The sequence below is a fragment of the Gavia stellata genome, chromosome 29 (genome assembly GCF_030936135.1).
Source record: "Gavia stellata isolate bGavSte3 chromosome 29, bGavSte3.hap2, whole genome shotgun sequence".
Classification (NCBI taxonomy): Eukaryota; Metazoa; Chordata; class Aves; order Gaviiformes; family Gaviidae; genus Gavia; species Gavia stellata.
This window is the reverse complement of record NC_082622.1, coordinates 6642959-6665180: the sequence shown is the minus strand read 5'-3', so window position 1 is coordinate 6665180 and position 22222 is coordinate 6642959. Positions and strand designations below refer to the sequence as shown.

The 22222-nt window shown below is 60.0% G+C and overlaps 1 protein-coding gene across 1 annotated transcript in view; it reads left to right on the top strand.

Annotated features, from left to right (window-relative positions):
- The first annotated feature begins 2001 nt into the window (after positions 1-2001).
- The window catches only part of NKAIN1 (sodium/potassium transporting ATPase interacting 1), a 36171-nt gene continuing 15950 nt past the window's right edge, over positions 2002-22222 (top strand). Inside the window, exon 1 of the mRNA XM_059830869.1 lies at positions 2002-2055. Within this exon, the coding sequence (XP_059686852.1) occupies positions 2002-2055 (54 nt within the window). The remainder of the gene's footprint in view (positions 2056-22222) is intronic.

Here is a 22222-nt window from a genome sequence, read left to right as displayed (position 1 = left end):
CTCTCTCAGGCTCCTGGTGAGGACCTGGAGATGATGGAGCCAGGAGCGCTGGGGGAGATGGAGCCAAGCCCACAGTTGGGGGTGTCACGGGGGGGTCAGGTCCACGGGTGGGATCCTGGGCAGCCTGCACAGCGAGGCGTGGGTGCAGGCAGGGCTGGCGGAGGTTGCAGCTCACCGTGCGCTCGCTTAACCAGCCTGAGACGGGGTGGAATAAATGCAGAGGTCCCCGTGTGTCAAACATCCACTGGCTCAGTCTGGGTTCGACCACCTCTCCCAGGACCCCTGGTTAAGATCATCGCTTGGTGAAGCCATGGCATTTTTGCGGCATGGTTTTTGCTTCATGGAAGCCAAGCGTTTTCTGCAAACTCTCATCCTTCAGCCATGCGTGGGCCTCCCAAAACGCTCCTAGGAGAACAGAACAGCTGGGAGAGAGAGAAATTCCCACCACGGAGGATGAAGGAAAAGCTCCAGGTGTGGCGGGTGCTGCAGGCTGGTCCCAGCCGTGCATGGGCATGTGTGGTCTGTGCAAGCTTGGATGGGCCAGGTTAGACCATGGCCAGACCGTCACTGGCACACAAATGCATCTGTAAGGCTGCAGCCCCTCGGATCCCGTGCAGGGCTGCTCCGACATCTGGGGGCGGGCTGTTTTAGGAGATGCTTCAGTCTAAAAATCAGAGCTGAGGATTAGGAAAATCTGGAACTGAAAAGCAGCAAACTGTTCCCAAGTCCTTCTGCTGGGTGGCATTTCAGGAGGTGTCTAAAGCACTGGAAAAGCAGCATCCCGGGTATTCCTCGGCAGATGTGCACTCTCTGATCCCCCTGAAGGTGTGCTGTGGAAAAAGAACAAAGGCGAGCCGGGCGGGTGGTGCTTGGGGCCATGCCCTGCCAGCTCTGCCGGCATCCCCCTCCTTGCCCAGACCTGCCGGGTTGGAGCTGCCAGCCCTCGGGGAGCGGAGACCCAAAGGCAGGTAGCTGGGTGCTGCCTTGCCTCTGGCCAGCGGATGCTCCCGGCCCTGGAGCCGCGTGTGCCGGACTGCGGAGCAGGGCTCTGCGGGGGGATCTTGGGGGGCTTTCCTCCCGGGGCTGTGCCATCTGTGTCCCCCCCCCCCGCAAGCCCAGCTGCTGCCCTGGCAGGGCCACCCCAGGGAGCCCCCAGAGGCTGTGGCTGCGGGGTCCAGGCACCACCCGTGGGCCGCAGGGCCGAGGGAAGGGGGAAGGCAGCAGCTCACCAGCCCTTTGCATTTGCAAACCGCCGGGATTTAACCCAGCCCCACCTGGCTCGGGAGGGGGGAACAAAAAAACCCGCTAATCTGCGATTAAAAAGACAAATACTGACGATCAGGAACGGCGGGCGCGACCAACAGCCGCGCCTGCGGCGAAGGGGCCGCACTGCCCGGCGCCCCCGGAAGCCGCCAAGGGCTCGGCGCGGCGCGGCGTGCCCGGCCTCGCCTCCCCCCGCCCGGCCGCGCCGCCCGCCGGGCCCCGCCGGGAGCGCGTCTCGCCTTGTTCCGGCGGCCGCGGCCCGCCCTGCCCGGCGCGCCCCCGACCCCACCCGCCGCCGCCTCCCCGCCCGCCCCCGGGGCGCGGAGCGCGGCTGTGCGGGAGAGACAATAGAGGGGCCGGGCGGGCTCCGCGCAAACCTGCGCGCCCCGGGGATGGATGGCGAGGTGCGCGCGGCCCCGGGGTCCCTGCACCGGGGGACGGGGCTGTAGCGGGCGCGGGGGGAGCGGGGCTCGGGGCGGGGGGGAGGCGGACAAGGGGGGCGATGCCCCTGCCTGAGCCCAGCCCGCCTCTGTGCTAACCTGGCAGGGTGCGGGAGGCGGCAGGGCTGCTGTGAAGAAAGTACCGGGGCTGGCCGGAGGCTGGAGAGCGGGACATGTTGCCGGTGCCCCCCTGACGCTCCCCGGGCGGCGGCTGTGCTGGCGGGGAGGCCGGTGAGGAGCTGGAGGACGGCGACGCGAAGCCACGGTGGGGGAAAGCCGAGGCTCCGGCGGGGAAACCATGGGGAGATGCAATGGGAGATGTACGCTGGTCGGATTCTGCTGCCTGCAGCTGGTAAGGCGAGGGGCCGTCTGCGCTCATCAGCATGCCGGGTTGTGCTTTGTGCGAAATATTGGCTGTCGCCGCTCCCCACCCCGTCTCGGCGGTGACCTTGCACTGGGACCAGCGTGGGGATGCTTCGCTGCCACCCAAAAAAAAACCCAACCACCCAACCCCAAGAAAAAGAGAAAATACTAATCAAGGAGGAACAAAATGCCACCCTCGTCCCCCGCCTCAACCCGGCGCTGGCTGGAGTTGCGGCTGGGGAGATGGATGCCAAGCGGTTCCCTGCGCTCTCAGCGCCTGGGGATGCGTCTCCAGCAGGTGTGAGCTTTGTTCCCAACTGCAGCCTCTTCCCGCCGAGTTCGCTCCCAACGGCGGTTTCCCATCCTGGTGACTCCAAGGATGTTTCCCAGGGTGCTGGTCCCCCCCGTGTCGGGGCAAGAGGGAAACTTGGAGCTGCTGCCAGCACTTCGTAAACTCTCCCGCTTTTGAGTGGGACCCGTCTGCCCGCGGCCGGGGGACGCCGGGACGATGGGGCAGAGAGAAGGGAGAGGTTTAATTTTAATAAGATTGTCGGTCTTCATAATAATTAGGTGCTGTGCTTGCCACCGCCCGCGAATCAATCTTCATCAGGCTGCTGACAGAGGAGCAGGCGAAGGGACCGTGTGGGGTATTCGGGGGGGTTTCTGATAAAACCAGCGCCGACGAGGTTGCAATTAGTTATCCCGGCTGAGAGGTTCGTTAACGGAGAATCGGCATCCTACAACTTGCCCCCGTGGCCACGCCGGGGCTTGTCATGGTCAGGAAAACGAGGGGGGGATTGCCAAAACGCGTGGCGGTCAGCCCGTCATGTCCCCCGGGATGGGGGGTGATGGGGCGGATGGAGGCAGCGATGGAAACGGGCGCCAGATCCGCTCTGGAGATGATGGTGGCATCCTGCTGACGGGCACTTTCTTCCCAGCATTGCTCTTGTTCATTCCCCATCCTTCGGAAGGCAGCGAGCGGGGAGGGGTCCCCACTTTTGGATAGAGAGGGGGACCCAGCTTCCCTGGGGGGACGTGGGAAGCTTCAAAGCCAGTCCCCAACCCTGGGGAGTGGAGCCGCGGTGGGCTCATCCCCGAGCTGAAGTCCCGCCGTTCCCAGCGGGAATGGCCTTTCGTGTCCCCAGCTGTCCCCTGGTTTGGTCTGTAAAGTCTTGCTCTGCGCTTCTCTCACCTTCCCCCTTATTCAGGATAAATCCGACGGGTGTTTTCCGGGTGTGTGGGAGTTTCCCAGCTTTCTTTTTTTTTTTTTTTTTACCACTCAGCTCCCAAACAGGTTTGTTGGCGTTTATTCCCTGAGATATCCCAGACCCGAGATATTTTAATCTATTTATTTTAGGGGAAGAAGTGAATTGGCATGAGCTCCCAGGCTGGGAGAGCAGCTCCTGCTCGCACCCAGAGAAACTTTGCGCTGCAGATTGGGGTCAGGTTTTCCTCTCCACCCCTCGCCCTGTGTGTCCTGGTGCTTGCTGGCATCCCCAAAGGCTGAGCTCCGAAATTGTCCCTTACCGGTGGCCTTTCCACCCCAGGCTCACCCTGTGCCCCATTTCATCCCCTCCACCCTGCAGGATGCTCTCCCAAGCTCCTTCCTGGCTCCGGAGGCAGGAGCTTGCATCCCGCTGGCCGTGGGCAGATGCCCCCCGCCGCCAGCACCCCATCCCACAGCAGTGGCACCCACCGACCCCACGGGGAAAAGGTGCCACTGGGTGCCCTACCCGTGGTGGGGCAGCCTGAGCCAGCCCCAGGGTGGTGGAGGTGGTGGGTGCCATCAGGGTGTCCCCTTGGGTGACTGAGGCCAATATTTATCCCCGAGGTGGCGTGGCCGGGGTGGGTGGACCAGGCGGTGCCGAGGTTTGGGATGATGGGGAGCGGGGATCACGCCTGACCCCGGCTTTGCTCCCCTCCTCCTCTTCAGCTGCTCTGTGCCACCCCAACATGGGGACGGCACCGCGGGGCTCCACGCCTGTCCTGGGCCCTCTGCGCTATGGGGGGGGACAGCCGTGCTCCCAGTGCCCCCAGCCGCTGGGGCCAGGGTTGGACTCGTGTGCTGGGGCTGCTCAGGAAGCTGTACCCCATTGCTGTGGGGTCAGCTTGTGCCAACAGTGGGGTTACCCAGGGAGCACGCTGGCTTGCTAAACCTCACCAGCTAGCCTGTGCCTCAGTTTCCCTTAAACAAAGCAGCATGGGTGAGGTGCAGCCTGCCCGGGGGTGATGCCACCATCTCCGGCTGGTCCTTGCTGTCCGGCCACCTTCCCGCAGGCACCTTTCCGTGGCTCCCCGGGTGCTGCCGTGACCCCACGGGCACATTCTCACGTCCCCGTTGGTTTCCCCAATATTTGCAACCTGGTCCCCAGGGGATGCGCCCATGGTCCCTTGTCCCCACCCTGGACATGGGTCCTGGGGGATGCTCGTGGTGGCAGAGGATGCTCCACGGCTGCAGGGTGCCGGGGTGCTGCTGGCACCCGCCGGGCACAAGGTCCTGTGCAAGGTCCCCTGTGCTGGGGCGGGAGAGGGCAGGTCCGGAGAGGCACCACGCCTGCCCGGTGCAGGCAGAGCCCTGCCTGCTCCACCCCGCGCACCCCAGACCTCGGGGCAGCGGCTGCACCTGAACCAGTTTGGGAAACTGGTTTTCGGGCCATGGCACAGCGGGGAGCCCGAGCAGCCACTTTGGAGCACCCAAATATCCTACGCATTCCTTCTCCACCGCTCGGCGAGGCCGTGCTGCGAGCGCTGGGTGTCTCTGTTCCCAGGGGACAAGCAGCACCTGCCAGATTTTGCCTCCATTTATGTTTTTTCTCCAGAAAAACCCCAGGGTTCTGTTTGCCAGACACCCACCGGCCCTGCCCCACCTCGAGAGGGGCAGCCGGCAGATATTTATGCTGATGAGGTGGGATGAAATCAGAACTCTCTGGTTTTTGCTGGGAGACCAAATAACTCTGGGGGTGTTCACAGTGGCTTAGTAAACCGTTCTCTGGGATGCCTGTTGTTGTCGGGAGGATTTATCTTTCTTTATGCGAAGATGAGAGCTGCTGACGTGGTTGGATGGAAAATGAACCCAGAGGTGATACAGCCACGCTTGCCGCTGCCAGCACAGGCACAGGGGTGTGAGAGCTGCAAGCTGCTACTCTTGTTAACTCTGAAGCCTAGTGGTGTCTGTTGCAGATCAGGACAGCTGCGCTGCTGCGGGGGGGTGTACCCAGCTTTGGTGGCAGTGATATGGAACGTTGGGATGTGGACTGATGGAAGCTGAGGTCTGACTGGATCTGGCCGGCTGCAGTCACACGCCCCTTGGCCGTCCCGCTCTGTACCCTGGGGTCGTGCTCAGGCGCTGGCGCAGGGCAGGCTTACTCAAGCGGGCTCCTTCTCCATCCCAAAGCAGTGACCCCATTGCCCCCCGCTGCAGCGTGGGGCTCATTGAGGGCTGGGATGCAGCCCCAGCCCCGGAGCCGGGTGAGCACAGGAGGTGCTCAGCACTCCCACCTCTGCCTGGCAGAGCTCCATATCGCTCCGAACCGGGGTTTCATTTCCTTCTTTGTTTCTCTCCTTCTCCTTTAATTGGCTGGAAAAGCAAAGCTCAGTTGGCACCTCCCGCCCGGCTGAGCGGTGCCATGCCATGCCGTGCCATGCTGTGCCACGCCGTGCCGGCACTGGCATCCTTCCTCCCGCAGCCTCCCGGGGTCAGGGTGCAGGGAGAGGGGCCGTGGGTCCATCCCATCCTGCCTGCCCGAGCTGTGGCGTTCGCACGGGGCACTGAGAGCCTCCGGGATGCGACTCCCCATCACCGAGCCGGGAGAAGGAGCTAACGGGGTCGGCTTAACAAAGGATGGGTGAAGGAAGAGGATGGTCCCATCCCCTGCATCCCTCAACCACCCCCCAGCCCTAGGTGACATCGCCTTCCCCAGCAAGACCCCGCTGCTCCCTCGGGGCCTTCATGCCGTCCTCCGCTGTCCCCCCCACCCCTCCTGCCCTCATTTGCCCGTTTTTGGCCACCAACTCTCCGGCACCGGCGAGAGTCAGCCGCCTCCGACATCTGCCAGCATCTTTTGTCCTCGCGCGGTTCCCATCGTGCCTGATCCCCGGCATGGGGATGGCACGAGGATGGCGGGGCCGGAGCTGCCCCCGGCTGCCTTCCCACCGCCGGGGAAGGGGGAAAGGAGCCCGGGCTGAACTCTGGATGGGGGTTTTCAATTACACAATTAAATGCACAATTAGATATAATTACCAGCGCTCAGAAGGCGCGACTGTTCATAATAGGCATGTAATCTACTGCAGTCACTGTTTATACTGCTCGGCTCCGCTCCCTAATGATTATGGAAAGCTTTCACATTTGCATGGTTGCCATGGAAATGGGGGGCTGACAGCGGCAGCAGGGATGGCGAGCCCCTCGTTTCCCCACACCCCATCTCCGCGGGATGGGTGCGGCGATGCCTCCGTGCCTGGGGATGCTGCGGGGTGATGGGTGCTGGCGTGGAGGCATGTGGGTGCTCTGGGGATGGGCAGCGCCAAGGATCCGGAGACAGCCCCAAGGTGGGAATTGCGTGTGTTAGAGGCATGAAAAACCCCAACCCACCGTGTCACCTCCCCGGGTGCCCACCCCAAGAGCCGCAGGAGGGACCGCGGGTGCGGGTGGCCGGAGAGAAGCATCCCAGCCTGGCAAGACCTCCGCGTGGACATGCATCCTCTGGTGCATCCGCATTATTCACAGGCAGAGCTTTGCTTGACAGGCCGCTGTAAAGGTTTATTGGTGCGCGTTGGGGAATGTGGAGCGTTACAGCTCGCAATTAAAACCGCGATTAAAGTGCAGTACGTCTAAATTTGCAGGACCAGCTAATGTGCACCCAAGAGTATTGACGAGACCGGTTGAAGAACTCTCTAAATCATTCATGCCGGTTCGTAACAGAGCTGGGAGCGATGGGGACTGGAAAATAAATGTCTCGGAGGGCTGGGTTGTAGAGAAAATAAAGAGGATGAGCCAGAAAACAGCCTGGCCTGACACCGAAGCCGTGAGAGCACGGGAAGGAAAGGTTGATGCATGGTGTGATCAGCAAAGCCTAAAAGCCGGTGGCCTAATTGATGTCTGGGAAAATGAGCCTCGTCCAGCCAAACTTCATCTTGTTCCTTATTGAGCTCACGCGTTTGGCTGCTGGAAGGGACTGAGCTGCTATAATAGTGTTTAGATACCGATAAGCAATTTGATTTAATCCCAGGTGGATTTCTGTTAGGAAAAAAATTAGCGCTGTAAAAAATCAATGACGCTCGTTTCAGTGATAGAAAGAAAGAAACGAAGGAATAAAATCATCGCCGGAGAAAACACGCGGACCGATGGGACTGAGCATCACCTGGCGCAGGGCCAGTTAGGGAGAGGTACCCTGGTACCGCATCCCTGCCAGCCCGTGGGGCAGCCGGGTCTCCCATCCCAAAATACAACGGGAGGGGATCGGGAAGAGAGATTGGAGGTTGGGAGATGTGGCAAAGCGGCCTCTTGAGAAGCTCAGTTGCTGTGGCTGGTCTGAGGGAAGACAGGGAGGAAGAAGAGATTCCTGGTACCAGCGGACCTTAACGTGGGAGAAATAAGGCAAAGGGAGTGGTTTTGGGGAGAAAAATGACTTTTTAGCCGTGAAGGGGATTAACTGCAGCAAGAAATTACGTCTGGGTGCAACGGCTTTTCCCTGCTGCCTTTGGCCAACGCTTGCCCTGGGCTCAATGCCGGCGGTTGGCTCCGGGCATCCGCGGGGGATGTGGGGGACCACAGGGATGTCCCTGCGCTGGTGACAAGTGGCTGCGTTTGGGAGGTGCCGAGCGCCCTGGGTTGTGTATCGGCAGCGAACCGGTTGCTTTTGCTGTGGGAACTCGCTGCTCGTGGATCGTTGAACGTCTCGGCCGAGCTCCTCACGGCTTTATTTGTTTGTGGACTCGGAGCCCCGGGGGATGCTGTCCCCCAGCCCGTAGGCACTGATGGCTCCCACCACTTTTTCCCCCTGCAATGGAGCTGTCGGCTCCTCTCCCCCCGGTTTCTCCGGAGAGAAAGCACAGGGAGGACCTGGAGGGGCTGAATAATTCAGCAGGGAGAAGGATTGGGGCCTCAAACAGTTCAAAACTCATCGTGGTGAAATTCAGTTCCTGATGGGAAACCCACATCCCTTTCTGGGACTCGGACCTGGTGCTGAACCCGCCGCTCTGCCAGCCCTGCGCCGATCCTGCTTCACCCAAAAACGTCGATACAGCGGTGGGTTACAGCTGTTGGGAGGATGCTGGGTGCGGGCTCCGGGGTACCAGCATCCTCCCAGCCTTGCGCCGGTGCTCTGGGGCTGGAAAAGGGCTCTGTAACCTGGCAGCCGTTGCACATCACCCCGGAGAGCGGCGTTCTGCCGGCATCGCCTCCCTCCAGGGGCTTGGGACCCCTTGGGATGCTACAGCTGTGGCTGGGTACCGAGGCTTGGGGGATATCTTTATGGAAAGGGGATATCCTTGTAGAAAGGGCAGAAAAGAAAACAGCCAGGGGCACACGGCAGGGGTGAACGGCCCACAAAACCCTAACGTTCCCATCAACACCGGCCGCACGTCTTCACAGCTCCTCCAGCGCCGGCCAGCGAGATGCAGGTTATTACGTATTGATCGCTGCGGCACCTGGCCAAGCCGAGTGGCAGGTGGGCGGGCAGCTTCAGACCCCTCTCATCCCGGCGGTCCAGGCTGTATCCCCATCCCTCATCCTCCTGGGATGCCCGGGGATGTCCTTGTCCTCATCACAGCGTGGAGCTGGGGGCAGTTTTTGGCTGGAAGTGATGGAGCGTTGGGGGTTGAGTGGGGAGAAAATATCCTGCCCGAAGTGAGGGGGGATGCTCGGAGGGGCAGAGGAGCTCTGGATGGGACTGTTGGTGTCTTTTTTTTCTTCCCCCGTTTGAAAGCGGCTATTTATTTCCATTTGCAAAATGTGTACGTTACAGCCTGGAAAACTGGAAAAGCAAAGTTTGCAGAGAGCAGCCGCGGTCGTATTGAAACAGGACATTAAACCCCAAGTGGTTTATTAATAAGATTAATAACAGCTCCCATGTGCTGGGCTGGGAAATTTCACCCGTCTTTGGTTTTTGCTCTGCGGTAGAAGGAGAATTGGGGGAGAAAAACCCAATTGCCCAAGTGCTGCTTCACTTGCACCCAGATGGGAGCGGCAGGGCAGGATGCGGCCCCCCCCCAGCCATCCCTCCCACCCCGCCCCAATGGGGGTCGTACACCGGCACGTTTTGCCTTATTGTTTAATAGTGATTTTTACAGCCAGTTGCCCCTGCACTGGGGCGGGAGGTGCCGCGGGGACCCGTGTTGGGGTGATGTTTCCTCCTTCCCCATGAGGCATCGGCTGCTGGAAACCCACAGGGTGTTGGGGGGCTCAGCATGGGTGTTGGGGGGGCTCGGCACATCCCAGCGATGCTGGGGGATTTAGCAAGAAGGACCTTCGAGGGAGGGATGCAGGAGGGCACAGGGTGGGTTTCAAGGGGTACATTTGGGCTGCTCTGATGCCCAAAAGCATGCACGAGTATTTGGGGGGCTGGAGGGGGGACCCCATTGGAGGGGGGACCCTGCCCAGAGATGCTGGGGGAGTTGCTGCCTGCGTTGCTCCTGTCCCTGCGTGGTCCCATGTGGCCTCCATCGCTTCGTGGCTTGAGGCAACACAGGAATCGAGAAAATCCTCCCGATGCTGTTTCGTGAGCCCAGGAGGGGACCGTGGGGCGGGCTGGGGAAGGGGGGTGTCCCGCCAGCCCCTCGGGGACCTGCAGAGGTCCCCCGGGAGCACCGTGTGGTGGCTCAGTCCTGCGCTGGCCAGGGGCCACCCGCTGCCACCCCTCCAGGGCTGTGGCTGCATAAGGGGGTGCAGGATCCGGCCCGAACCCCTCCCTAGACAAACATCTCATCCCTGTAGTCCCTAGACAGGGATTGGGCCTTGGGAGCACAGAGCTTTCCGGAGCAATTCCCCCCCAAAAAATCCTCCCCACCCCTCTCAGCCCTCCCCTCCCCAGCAGGGATCGGCTGCTGGGAGCCCGCAGGGAGTCGGGGGGCTTGGCACGGGTGTTGGGGGGCTTGGCATGGGTATTGGGGGGCTTGGCACATCCTGGCGATGCCGGGGAGCCTTTAGGAAGCAGGAGCTCCGAGGGAGGGATGCAGGAGGGCGCGGGTGAGTTTGGAGATGTACATCCCAGAGCTGCTCAGATGCCCAAAAGCACGTGAGAAAACACAAGTACCTGGGGGGGCTGTGGTGCATCCGGCTGCGTCCCCCCGGGGCCGGTGGGACCCCCGAGCTGGGCTGGGGGCTGCTTGCAGCCCATGGTGGGGACAGTTTGGGAATCACCCAAACGGGGGACTTCCCACGCAGCCCTTCGTCACACGCCCGTGTGGAAGTTGGTCACCGCGCATGAGTGGTGCTACATCCTGGCTCTGACCCGGCAGCGGGGACCTGTCCCCTTGGGGGGATGCTGGGGGGGTACGGCGCTGCAACATGGTGCAGCCCCGGCATTGGGCATCCCTCGGGCACCCAGGGGCTGGCGGTGACAGCAATGGCACTGCAAAGCCACCGGCGCTGGCCGAGCTGTCGGGCTCCCAGCCTGGCTGTGTCTTGGCACCCTTGTCATCCTCACTGCCCAGACTGGGTGTCATCTAAGCAGGGGACACGGCCACCGTGTCTGGTCCAGTGTCACAGCCACGCAGGGGAGGGAGCGAGCTCGGGGCTGGCCTGCTGCTTGGCTCTCAGGCTAATTGCCTTGATTAAAGCTAATTAGTGCTCTGGGCTGCTCTGGTCTCTTCCCATAACTGGATCGATAGTGCAGCCCTTTCCCACCACACATGTGCGGGGCAGAGCCCATGCCCTGGGGACACCGGGAGCGTGGCACCGCGGAGCCAGAGAGGAGCCCGAGGAGAGTGAGTTTGTGCTTCCCTTGTCTCTTGCCGGGAAAGGAAAACGTGAAGACCTTTCGTGGAAGGGATCTGGGAAGCCAAAGGGCTGGGGGTGGCCTGGCTCTGCCTCAGAGAGTGTCCCAATTTGGGGCTTGGGGGTTGCAGGGAGCCGTGGGCATGTCATGCCAGTGCTGGAATGGTGTGTCTCTGCCTGGCATCTCACCCCCCGGGCACGGTCGTGCCATCCCACAGGGATACCCAGGTACAAAGCCCCAGCTGGGAAACATCCCAGGGGAGAGGAGGATGCTCAGGGTGAGAGCAGAGGGTGCTTGGGGTCATCATGGAGGATACTTGAGGCGGGAGTGGAGGATGCTCTGGGTGAGCATGGAGGGTTCTCGTAGTGGGAGTGGAGGATGCGCGGGCAGCACAGCGAGGGATGCTGAGGCTAATGGGAGCCCCTGGGAAAACCTGTCCGCTCTCTACTTCTGCGCAGTAATGGCTCAGATTAATGGTGGTCCTCAGCTACTGCCTGGAAATGTCAAGCTGAGAGTCCTTGTCCCGTTCCCCTCGGGCCTCTCTCCCGCACACACATCCTCCCTCTCCTCCTCCGCTCCACCAAATGGCCGGAGCTGTGGGAGGTCGGGCCGCCGTGGCCGTGGGGTTCAGCCAGGGTCTCCGCTGCCTTGAACCGCGTCCCCCAGCCCCGGGAAGGGACCCGGCACCCACCCTGTGGGTGCAGCAGCCAGGCACGGGCAGGCAGCTTTGCACAAACCCTTTGCAGTTTTCCCTTGGCTCGGGGAGGGGGGACACAGCAAGAGACCGGTGACAGGCACTGGGGTGACACAGGGCTGGCACCGAGTCCCTGCGGCGGTGCGGGGACCGCTGGCACGGTGGCTGGTGGGGTGGTCAGAGTGCAGTGAGGTTTGGCGGGGTCTGAGGGTGCCTGTTTGCTCCCCAGGGCTGGAGACGGCACCGGGGGATTGCCAGAGGGTGGCACGTGTGTATCTGTGGTGGCATCCCTCGGCAGCCCCATGGCCATGGGTACTGCAGCCGGACTTTGGTGGGGACATCGTGGGGACGATGCTGCGGGGCTGGGACAGGGCATGGAGCTCACGGGGAGCTGGGCTGGTCCCCAAGAGCTGAGGGTCCCCGTGCCCAGCCTGGCTGTGCCTCCGTCCCCTCCGGCTCCTGGGGGACACCCAGGATGTCACCCCCCTTTCCTTGGGAGGGACAGGGGGCAGAGCCTGGAGGGACAGGGAAGCACGTGCAGGATCAGTGCCAGGACCAGTTTTATTCCGTCCTGGGAATTCGCATCACGTCTCTGACTTGGGGACTCCAAACAAGGATTTAATTTGGCAGCAGCAGGCTGGTATTGTTACGACCTGCTCGATAAACACCAATTGATTATTAAAGGCTTTATTTATATATTTTTTTATTTTTTTTCCCCCCTGAAGCTCAACAGTTGCGTGGGTGACAGAGACTGGTGCGGGCTGAGGCAGGTCCCCGTGGTCCCTTCCAGAGTTGGGGGAGGACACCCCTGTCCCATCCCCTGGGCCACCAACCTTCCTTGGGCTGCATCTCTCTGGATTTTAAGACAGCCCGTCCCAGGGCTGCTGCCCCTTAAGCCCAGCCTGGATTTGGCCCTGGGCTGCGGGGCTGAGCTCGGGACTGGTGACGGGCAGGGTGCTGGCGATGCCTGTGCCTGGCGCTGGGGACGGCTTGTCTGGGAAGAGCTGGCGAGCGATGCTGCGGTAAATTTGGGGTGTCTGCCTGGGGCTCCGGTGGGTGTCAGGGGCTGTATTTAGGGACAACCTCACCCATTTTGGGCCGGTTTACACCCCATCGGGTGCAGGTCCTCCCCATCATCCCATGAGCATTCCCCCCGCCACTGTCCAGGAAATGGGTGCTGCCCCCAACATTGGCACCCACAGGGTGCTGCTGCCCCAAACCATTCCCCCTTCTGGGTGCACCCACAGGAGACATGAAGGATTTCCATCTCAAAATCTAGGGGGAAGACCCAGCCCAGCAGCACCCATGGCCTGGACACAGGACTGATGCTCCCACCACCTCCTGGGGTCCCCATACGGGTCCCCCCATGGGAAATGGGGTTCCGGGGCTCTCCCTGTGTCCCCCTGCTCCGTCTTCTCCTCTGCAGGGGGGACTCCGACCCCACTAACGACCCCGACCCCACTAACAACACCACCTCCTGCTTTGCAGCAGCCCCAGGCCCTAATTATTTTTAATCAAGCCCCCCCCAAAGAAGGAGCTGCGTGGTGGCCAGGTCGGGGGGTCCCGCGGGGAGGTGACACTTGCCAGACAAAGCAAACCCAGCCCTAACGAAGGGGTTTGAATTATACATGGGGTGTGGACTTGCCGCCTGCCCGACAATTAGCAGAGCCCTCGTTAGCGGGGTCGCTGGCGCGGTTGGTGTCCCCCACCCAGCAGAGGAGGGGATGGAGCAGGGGGACAAGGGGAGAGCCCCAGAGCCCCATTTCCTACGGGGGGACCCCTGGGGGGACCCCAAGTGGTGGTGGGAGCATTGGTCTGTGTCCAGGACATGGAGGTCCCACGTGGGGACCCCAGGAGTCCTCCCCAGTCCTGTGTCCAGGCCATGGGTGCTGCTGGGTTGGGTTTTCCCCCAAAATTTTGACATGGAAATTCTCATCCCTCCTGTGGGTGCACCCAAAACGGGGGACGGCTTGAGGCAGCACCCTGTGGGTGCCGAATTTGGGGGCAGCGCCTGTCTCCTGGTCGGCAAAGCCGTCCCATGTAGTTATGGGAAGAGAAATGGGCTTGTGGGGAAAATCAGAGTTTCCCTGATGTGAGGCTGGCCCCAACGCCAAGGGGATGGGCTCACATCCCCGTGGGACATGGGGGGCTGACAGCTGTGCTGGTCTCACTGCAGGGTTTGTGATGCAGCATCATCCCCCCGCTCAGCTGTGTCATTGTCACCTGTCACAACATCCCAGTGTCACACCTTGTCATTAAAGGATGCGGCCAAGCGGAGCGGAAGGCCCCAGGGCGGGTGCTGGGGTGGATCTGGCCCCGGGAGCTCCCCGTCCACCACCATGCAACAAAGGGGTTCGTAAAAAGCAACCCCAAACCCCCCCGGCCCCCGAACACGGTGGGTATAAAAAGGGGACGAACCAATTAATAAAAGCAATTTTTATGGATGTTTAAGAAGTCTCTAATGAGCTCCCATCCACGGCAGCTGCTAATCGCTGCGTTTAATAATGCACCGGTGGTCACGGCATGCTCTGCTAAGGCGCCTTATTAAATCCTCTCCGTGATGAATGGGAAAAGTATCGGCGGGTTTAACAGCACCGGCTCTTTTGCTAAAGGAATTGTTCAAAATACTCAGGTTTCTGGTTTTATTAGGACGGCGCGTCCCTTCGGATGCCTCTCCAGCTCCAATACACTGGTTTGCAATCGTCCTGGGATGCGGGTGGATGGGGTGATGGCAGCGGTTGGATGCTCTGGTCCTGCGGGATCGCAGCCCTGGCCTGGACCACGGTCCTGTTGCCAGAGCAGTGGGGCTCCACTCCCATCCCTGGCCACGGTGACGGTGATGGTGATGGGGGGAATTTAAGGAAAATGCCAGATGGGATTGTTATTAAATCCCTCCATAAATAATGAGCAGCACTAATGGTGTCCTGCGCAGACCTTCACTCCTTAAAGCACCCCAAAAAGCATTGCAGGTGCTTGGGGAAACAGCCAAGTCCCTTCTGTGCCGCTCGCTGCTGGCCCCGGCTGCTTCCCACCGCCCGGATGCCTTTGTATTCAGCCTATGGGAAGATTTATCCTTGCCTCGCCAGCACCCATGGGTGCCTCAAGTGTCTTCTCCTTGTGGGGTGCTGGGATGAGGGACACACAGAACCAGGAGGAGACCCCCAAACCCTCCAGGAGCCCAGGGCCATTATTTGATGTAGAAATAAGAATAAATCTCCAATTCTCCAAGAAACGCTGGCCCACGGGGGTTTCGCTCACCTGGAGATGAGTGCAGGCATGACAGCCCTGCCTGCAGCGGGCAGCGATGCCCCTCACCAGGCGTCGTGGCTGCCCGCGGGTTGGAGAATCACCCTGAGGAGGGGGAAACCCACGGGGTTTATCATATAAATCCCTTTTGTGCAGGCAGCTACCTCCTCGTGCGCTGCTGGGCAGCTGAATCTCTTAAGCCTGCATCTGAGGGTGGATTTATCCTGTATTTTAAGTCTAAAAAATTGGATAAGTGCTGGAAGAAACACCCACGCTCACAGGGCTTGGTGGGTGCACCCAGTCACCCCTGGGTACCACTCCCGGTTGCCCCCTTCATCCCTCCAGGATGCAGGAGCATCCCTTCCTCCTCCGAAACAGCTCTACTCTCCCATAAAAATAAATATTTTGGGAGCCGCACGCTGTTTCGCCTCCCCACCGGCTGCCGCCGGCTGCTCCTTTCGCAGCGGCATCGCTCCGAGGGATTATTTTTGCTCCCCGGCTCATTAACGGGGTTGTTACCAGGCAGATTTCCTCACCCGATTTTCTCCTTCCCAGCCTGTGGGTCGTGGGAGGAGGGACTGCCGGTTTCCATAGCAATGCGCTTGGCTTTAATCAGTATTTCTTTCCTGGGAGAATTGATTACGAAAGGTGTCGCTAAATAAGTCAGTAAATTGGAAATTTTTTTTAATATGTATTTTTTTTTTCCCTCCCCTCTATCGGATTATATTGACGGCTTCTTTGAGGCACCGTTTGAGATCCGGGGTAAATTACCTCTTGCTTCTCGCAGATGTCAGGCTAAAGAACTTAACTGGGAGAATTAGCATCGAAATTGCCTGCGGCTTAATCCTTGTCCAAACGGGCTCGGCCACCATGAGCTGGTGGGGACATCTCGGCCAGGATCCATCCCGTCCCATCCGGCACAGCATCTGGAGGGTTTTTGCAGATCGGGTTGTCCCGCTCCTCCTCTTTCCAATGGCCCAAAGATGCTTTTCCTGGAGCGGACGGCTCCTGCTCACTCCCCATCCTTGTTCGGCCCCAGCGTTTAGGGGGTCAGGCTCCTTTTATCTCTCCTGGCTCCCCATCTTGTTTGCTGTTCCTGTGTGCCTCCCAAATTTAAGCCCAATATATCCCAGATCTAAGCCCAAGATCCCCCAAATTTAAGCCCAAGATCCCCAGATTTAAGCCAAAGATCCCCCAAATTCATGCCCAATATCCCCCAGATTTGATGCCACGATCTCCCAAATTTAAGCCAAATATACCCCAGATCTAAGCCCAAGATCCCCCAAATTTAAGCCCAAGATCCCCCAGATTTAAGCCCCAAATCCCCCAGATCTAAGCCCAAGATCCCCCAAATTCAAGCCCCAACCCCCCCAGATTTAAGCCCAAGGTCTCCCAAATTTAAGCCCAAGATCCCCCAAATTTAAGCCCCAACCCCCCCCAGATTTAAGCCCAAGGTCTCCCAAATTTAAGCCCAAGATGCCCAGATTTAAGCTGAAGATCCCCCAGATTTATCCCCGAGATCCCCCAGATCTACGCCCACGATCTCCCAGGTTTAAACCCAAGATCCCCCAAATTTAGGCCCCCACTCCCCGCCCTGCCACGCCGGAGCGGGGCAGGATCAGGCCTCCCCTGCGGTGTCTCGAAGGCTCCTCCACACCCGAGCACCGGGCGCCTGCGGGCTCTTCCTCGCCCCGTCGAGCGCGGGACAAGCGGTGAGCGGTGGGGTCTCAGCGGGCGGTGGGGGACGTCCCCTCTGCCGCCGCGTCCCACGGACAAACCGGCACCGGAGGAGATGCCGGCCAGTCTGGGCACCGGCGATGCCCTGCCGGGGCCGGGGCCATGGCTCTGCTCGGCATCTCCAGACTTGCAGGGAGAAATCCCCTGCTCCAAGCAATTCCCCGTTTGCTCAGGGAGGGGTTTTCGGGGTTTTTGCTCCATTTTAATTAATTCTCAGCCTCTCAGTGACCGTGCCGCTAATGTGCTTTCTGCTGCGAGTCTCTGGCGTGATGACGAGCCGCGGCTCGTTGTGGCTAATTGAGGCGCTTGATTAATCCCGATTTTCTTTGTCCAAAAGGCTGTTTGTTGAAGCTGGCTTTTGCGGGGGACAGTTGCCAATGGTTCGGAGACAGCAAGTGCCTCCGAGGCTGAGCCGGGGATCAGGGATCTGTGTTGGACTGGGGTGGGAGGTTTCTTTGCGGGGGGATGGGATGGGATGGATGGGATGGGATAGATGAGATGGGATGGGATGGGATGGATGGGATGGGATGGGATGGGATGGGATGGATGAGATGGATGATATGGGACGGGTTAGGCTGGGGTGAGGTGGGGTGGGATGGGATGGGATGGGATGGGATGGGATGGGATGGGATGGGATGGGATGGGATGGATGAATGGAATGCATGGGATGGAATGGGACTGATGGATAGGATGGATGGGATGGATGGAATGCATGGGATGCATAGGATGGATGGGATGGGATGGGGTGGGGTGGGATGGGATGGGATGAGATAGGATGGATGGTGAGTTGGATGGGATGGATGGTGAGTTGGATGGATTGTATGAATGGAATGCATGGGATGGGATGGGACTGATGGTGGGATGGGACTGATGGTAGGATGGATGGGATGGAGGGAATGCATGGAATGCATAGGATGGATGGGGTGGGAGGGAATTGATGGGGTGGATGTGTTGGATGGGATGGATGGAATGCATGGGATGTGTAGGATACATAGGATAGATGGGATGGGAAGGGGGGGGATGGGATGAGATGGGATGGATGGGATGCATAGGAGGGATGGGATGGGGTGGGATGGGATGGGATGGATGTGACAACAAACTCCCCCATTCACGGTCCATCCCAGAGACACAGCTGGGTTATTTGGGCATGGCACGGGGCTGTAAGGCCCCTTCACTTCCCCCTCTGCTTCCAGATGGATTTGCTCCAACCCGCAGCTTACCTTCTCTGTTTGTGGCTGCCCGAGGCAGCGTAGCCGCGCTCTGCCCCTGGGTCCCATCCCTGCCCTGTGCCCATTCCTCGTGCCGATGGCCGTTGTCCATGTCTCTTCTGCTCTTGATTTCTCCTCATGGTGTAACTTAGGCTAAAATTTGTAACAACTCAGAGGTGTTTTCTCCACCACCCCTCGGTGCCTCAGTTTCCCCATTAGACCTGCTCTGATGGAGCTGGTCACCCTGACCAAGAGATCGCTCCCCAGGGCAGTGCTGAGCAGGGCCAGGCAAGACTTAGCCCATTTTCCTGGTAAACTGAGGCACGGCAAAGCAGTGCACAGCACCCGGGCAGTGCAGGATCAGCCCTTTCCTGGCCACCACTGGTGACCTTGGTGCTTGAGCCCTGCAGGTGTGAAAGCACCTCAGGCTCATGGGAAGGGATGGCTGGGTCCCGCTGGGGTGGCAGCCCCGTGCCTCAGTTTCCCCTCCGTGGTAAGTGCCTCCGTGGTGCACATTCACCCCGCAGGGACACTGCTGGCACCTCCTTACTCCATCTCATGGGTGCCACCACCCTGTGTCCTTCCCACCAGGGGACCCCGGAGTCCTGGGTCCTTTCAAGGTCATTTGCAAGGTCAGGCCGGGTGGATGTGGAGCAGCATGAGCTCGGGGTTAACACGATCATCCCAGCTCCCTTCTGGAGGACACTTAAATGGGTTTGCTGACTCCTGAGCAATTCCCAAGGGGATGGAGCAATTCCCTGCGGGAATAAAGCCTGGGGGAGGGCATCGCTCTGGAGCCAGCCTCGGATGGGGAAGGTGGGGAATGAGCCACTTCGACTTTCGGCTTTCCGTCAGCATCGAAATGTTTCCTTGCTGGGAGGCGAAAGAAGGAAAGAAAATCTCGTCTCAGTGTTTATAGGACGGTACAAATAATAGACTTAATCTTGAATTAAAGAAGAGAAGTGATATTGTATTAAAGTTAAATAGATGTAATATCGCGTTAGAGTTAAACCAGCCTGCTCGCGGGGAAATTTGAAATTTGTGACGTTCGCTGGAAAAAAAAACCCTATCAAAATTCCTCCAGGGATAATGACCTGCTGCGGGTCCTCGCTGGGGACATCGGAGCCGGCGAGAGCCAAATCCACCCAAAACCCGCAGTTTGGGGAGCCAATGGGCCCTGCGGTGGCTTGGGGCTTCGTTTTAGTGGGTATAAATCAGGAGGAGCCCGGGGTGGTGATGGAGCATACCTCTCCGCATGGGAACACCCACTGTCCCGGGTTTCAGCGTTCCCAGCATCTCAGAGCACTGCAAAGGTTTGGGGGTTTCTCCCTGTGCCGTGCCTCAGTTTCCCTTCCCTACGATGGAGCCAAAACAGGAGGGGACTGGGTTTAATTTGCCTTGTGCAAAGGGCACTTTGCAACCCTTGGGCTATATTTAGGGGATTTAATATTGTTATTAATATTAGCCGTTAGCCACCCCAAGGCTGCATTTCCCAACCCTCCTTGTATGGAACCCCCAGGGATGGATGGATGGAGCCAGGAGCATGGATCTGGGGTGCAGGGCTTGGAGGGGACCCAGCCACATGGGTGCTGGGGTCTCCTGGGGGTCCTAGAGATGGGTGCAATGGGTGACCTTGCACCCAGGGGTGCAGCCCGCTGTGGGGCCGTATCCAGCCCATGGAGCAGGTTGCCGGCAGCTGGCTCCCGGGGCGCAGCGTCTAGACAAGTGCATCCAGCCGGGGCTGCTGCCGCGTTCCCATGGCAACACTGCCGGATGCGGGGAAATGAAATAAATAACCAGGAATGGGGGGAAAAAAAAATCGACGAGAGGAAGGGAAGCCCATCGGATGGGTGGTGGGTGCTGGGGGGGCGATGGGGAGCTGTGGTGGGGGACCCCGTGCACCCCAAGTCTCTGCCTGTGTCCCTAGTGCCCGCAGCCGCATCCCAGAGAGCTGGGATGCTTGAGCCACGTGCTGGGAGCTCCTAAATCCAGCGATGCTGGTGTTGGGGGGCAGAAAGGGGCTGCACAGAGGCCAGGAGCCCCCCAAAACCCACTGGCACCAACAAGGGGTTGCAACAGCTGGGGAATGACACAGTTTGTGCCTCTTTCACCCCACTTTTTGCCCCTGTTTTGCAATGGGGCTGCTCAGTCCCAGAGCATCTTCTCGGCCAGGGGCCGCATCCTGCTCATCACTGCACGATACCAGAGAGTGATCAAGGCTCCGATGCCTTTAATTTCTTTTCCTCTGAGATTTCACAAAAGCTTTTTCAAGTTGGAAGTAGGTCAAGAACTTGTTTCCAAGTCATTAAATGAAGTCCCTGGGTTCACAGCGGTGTTTGCACCTTCTTAATAGTCAATTCACTCACTTGCCGTTCATTTAAATCGCAGCCAATTTCCCTAAGTGGAGACGGGTGGCTCGTGGGTACCGCACGATGAAAACGCCTCCAACAGCTCCTCGGGCTCCCCAGGAGCAGGGCGAAGGTGCTGGAAGAGCGAAAATCAGCAAAATGCCTTAAATTGCCTCAAAAAGAGGGGTTGGGGGGGATGGGTGAGCCTGCGAGGGGGTGCTTGGGTGCTGTGGGGGCTCAGGGTGGGGATGTGGGGCCCCGTAGCATCCTTTGGTTGGCTTTGCTTTCCCTCCTGGGGATGGGGGCAGGATCTGGCTGGTCCCCGGGAGCGCCATGCGCTTCGTTAGCCCCAGTGATGCTCCATCTGCTGCGGGAAACGTCCCTTATGGGGACCGACAGCATCGGGCAGCCCGCTAGCGGGCTGGATCCTGCCCCACAGCTCTGCCCGGGGGGTTTTTTTTCCATAAATCCCAACATTTTTTTTGGCCAAACCTCCTAGAAATGGCATTTCTGCCCCAAACAGCCAGGACGGGCTCAGCGGCGGGGGCAGCGATGCTCTCGCAGCATCTTCGGACGCAGCACAGAGGGGAATTCGAGGCAGAATAAAACCCCAAATCTCTTCAAAATGCAGTGAAATGAAAAGTTAAATCCCCGGTGAGCCCCAGGCATATGGTGTGCAGGAGAAAATCACCCGGCTGAAGGATAATAACCCATCGGGGGGTACCAAAGCCCCGCTCGGCTCCTGCCACGCCGCAGCGCAGAGGGGAGGGCAGAGGGTTTATTTAAGTCCGACGCGCAGATGCTGCTGCTGAGATGAAGGGCAGCAGGCAGCCGGGAGGAGCATCCCGCCTGCGCTGCCTGCTCCGGCCTCGCCGACACCGAAAAAAAAGGCAGCTGGATTGTCAGGGCTTTTCAGTCTTTAGGGAGAATATTTTCGGGGGGGAACATCCCTTTTTTTTCTGGGATGGAAACTCTTCCCATCTATTTTTTCCCCTTTCTGGGAAAAGTTAGGGGGGGAATATCCCCTTCCCCTGCCCGCACGGCTTGGTGAAGACCCTTGGAAGGGTGTTGGGCAGTTTCCTCCTGCCTGCAAATGTCAGAGGCACATCCCCGGGGAGCTGACAGCAGAAAAGCTGTAGTTTCAGTGATGGGGGGAAAAAAAATCCCGTAAAATCCCCTAAAAATCCTCTTTTCCCCGACCTCTACCCCCGGGGGGAGCGTCTGGCTCCTGGTGCATCAACCCTCCCAAATCTGGAGCCATCCCCATGCGCTCAGGGATGGTGCACCGCTTTGGTGGCTGAGAATCCCCCCGCAGCGGGGTGTCCCGTTTGGGGGTTCACCCCTCTGCCCCCTCCCTCCCCCAGGCCGGGTCCTCCGTGGGCTCCCGGCTTCCCATGGGTGCTGGGCCAGGATGCCTCCCGCTCCGCCGAAAATTAGGTTGTTGGGGCGTGGGGCGGGATGTGGGGTGCTGCCACGTGCCCTCGGGATGGGCACAGGTCCCGGTGGGAGCGGGGCTGGTGGGACAGGGGGAGGGGGTGGTGAGGGCAGGGCTGGGGGCCGGGAGGAGTCCCTGAGCACCCCGATTCAGCTGGCCCCGCTCGGGGGGGTGCAATGTGCAGGCAGGCTGTGGGTGCAGGCAGGCTGTGGGTGCAGGGAGGCCGTGGGTGCAGGCAGGCCATGGGTGCGGGCAGGCCATGGGTGCAGGGAGGACATGGGTGCAGACAGGCCGTGGGTGCAGACAGGCCGTGGGTGCAGGGAGGCCATGGGTGCAGGCAGGCCATGGGTGCAGGGAGGACATGGGTGCAGACAGGCCATGGGTGCAGGCAGGCCATGGGTGCAGGGAGGCCATGGGTGCAGACAGGCCGTGGGTGCGGGCAGGCCATGGGTGCAGGGAGGCCATGGGTGCAGACAGGCCATGGGTGCAGGGAGGCCATGGGTGCAGACAGGCCATGGGTGCAGGCAGGCCGTGGGTGCAGACAGGCTGTGGGTG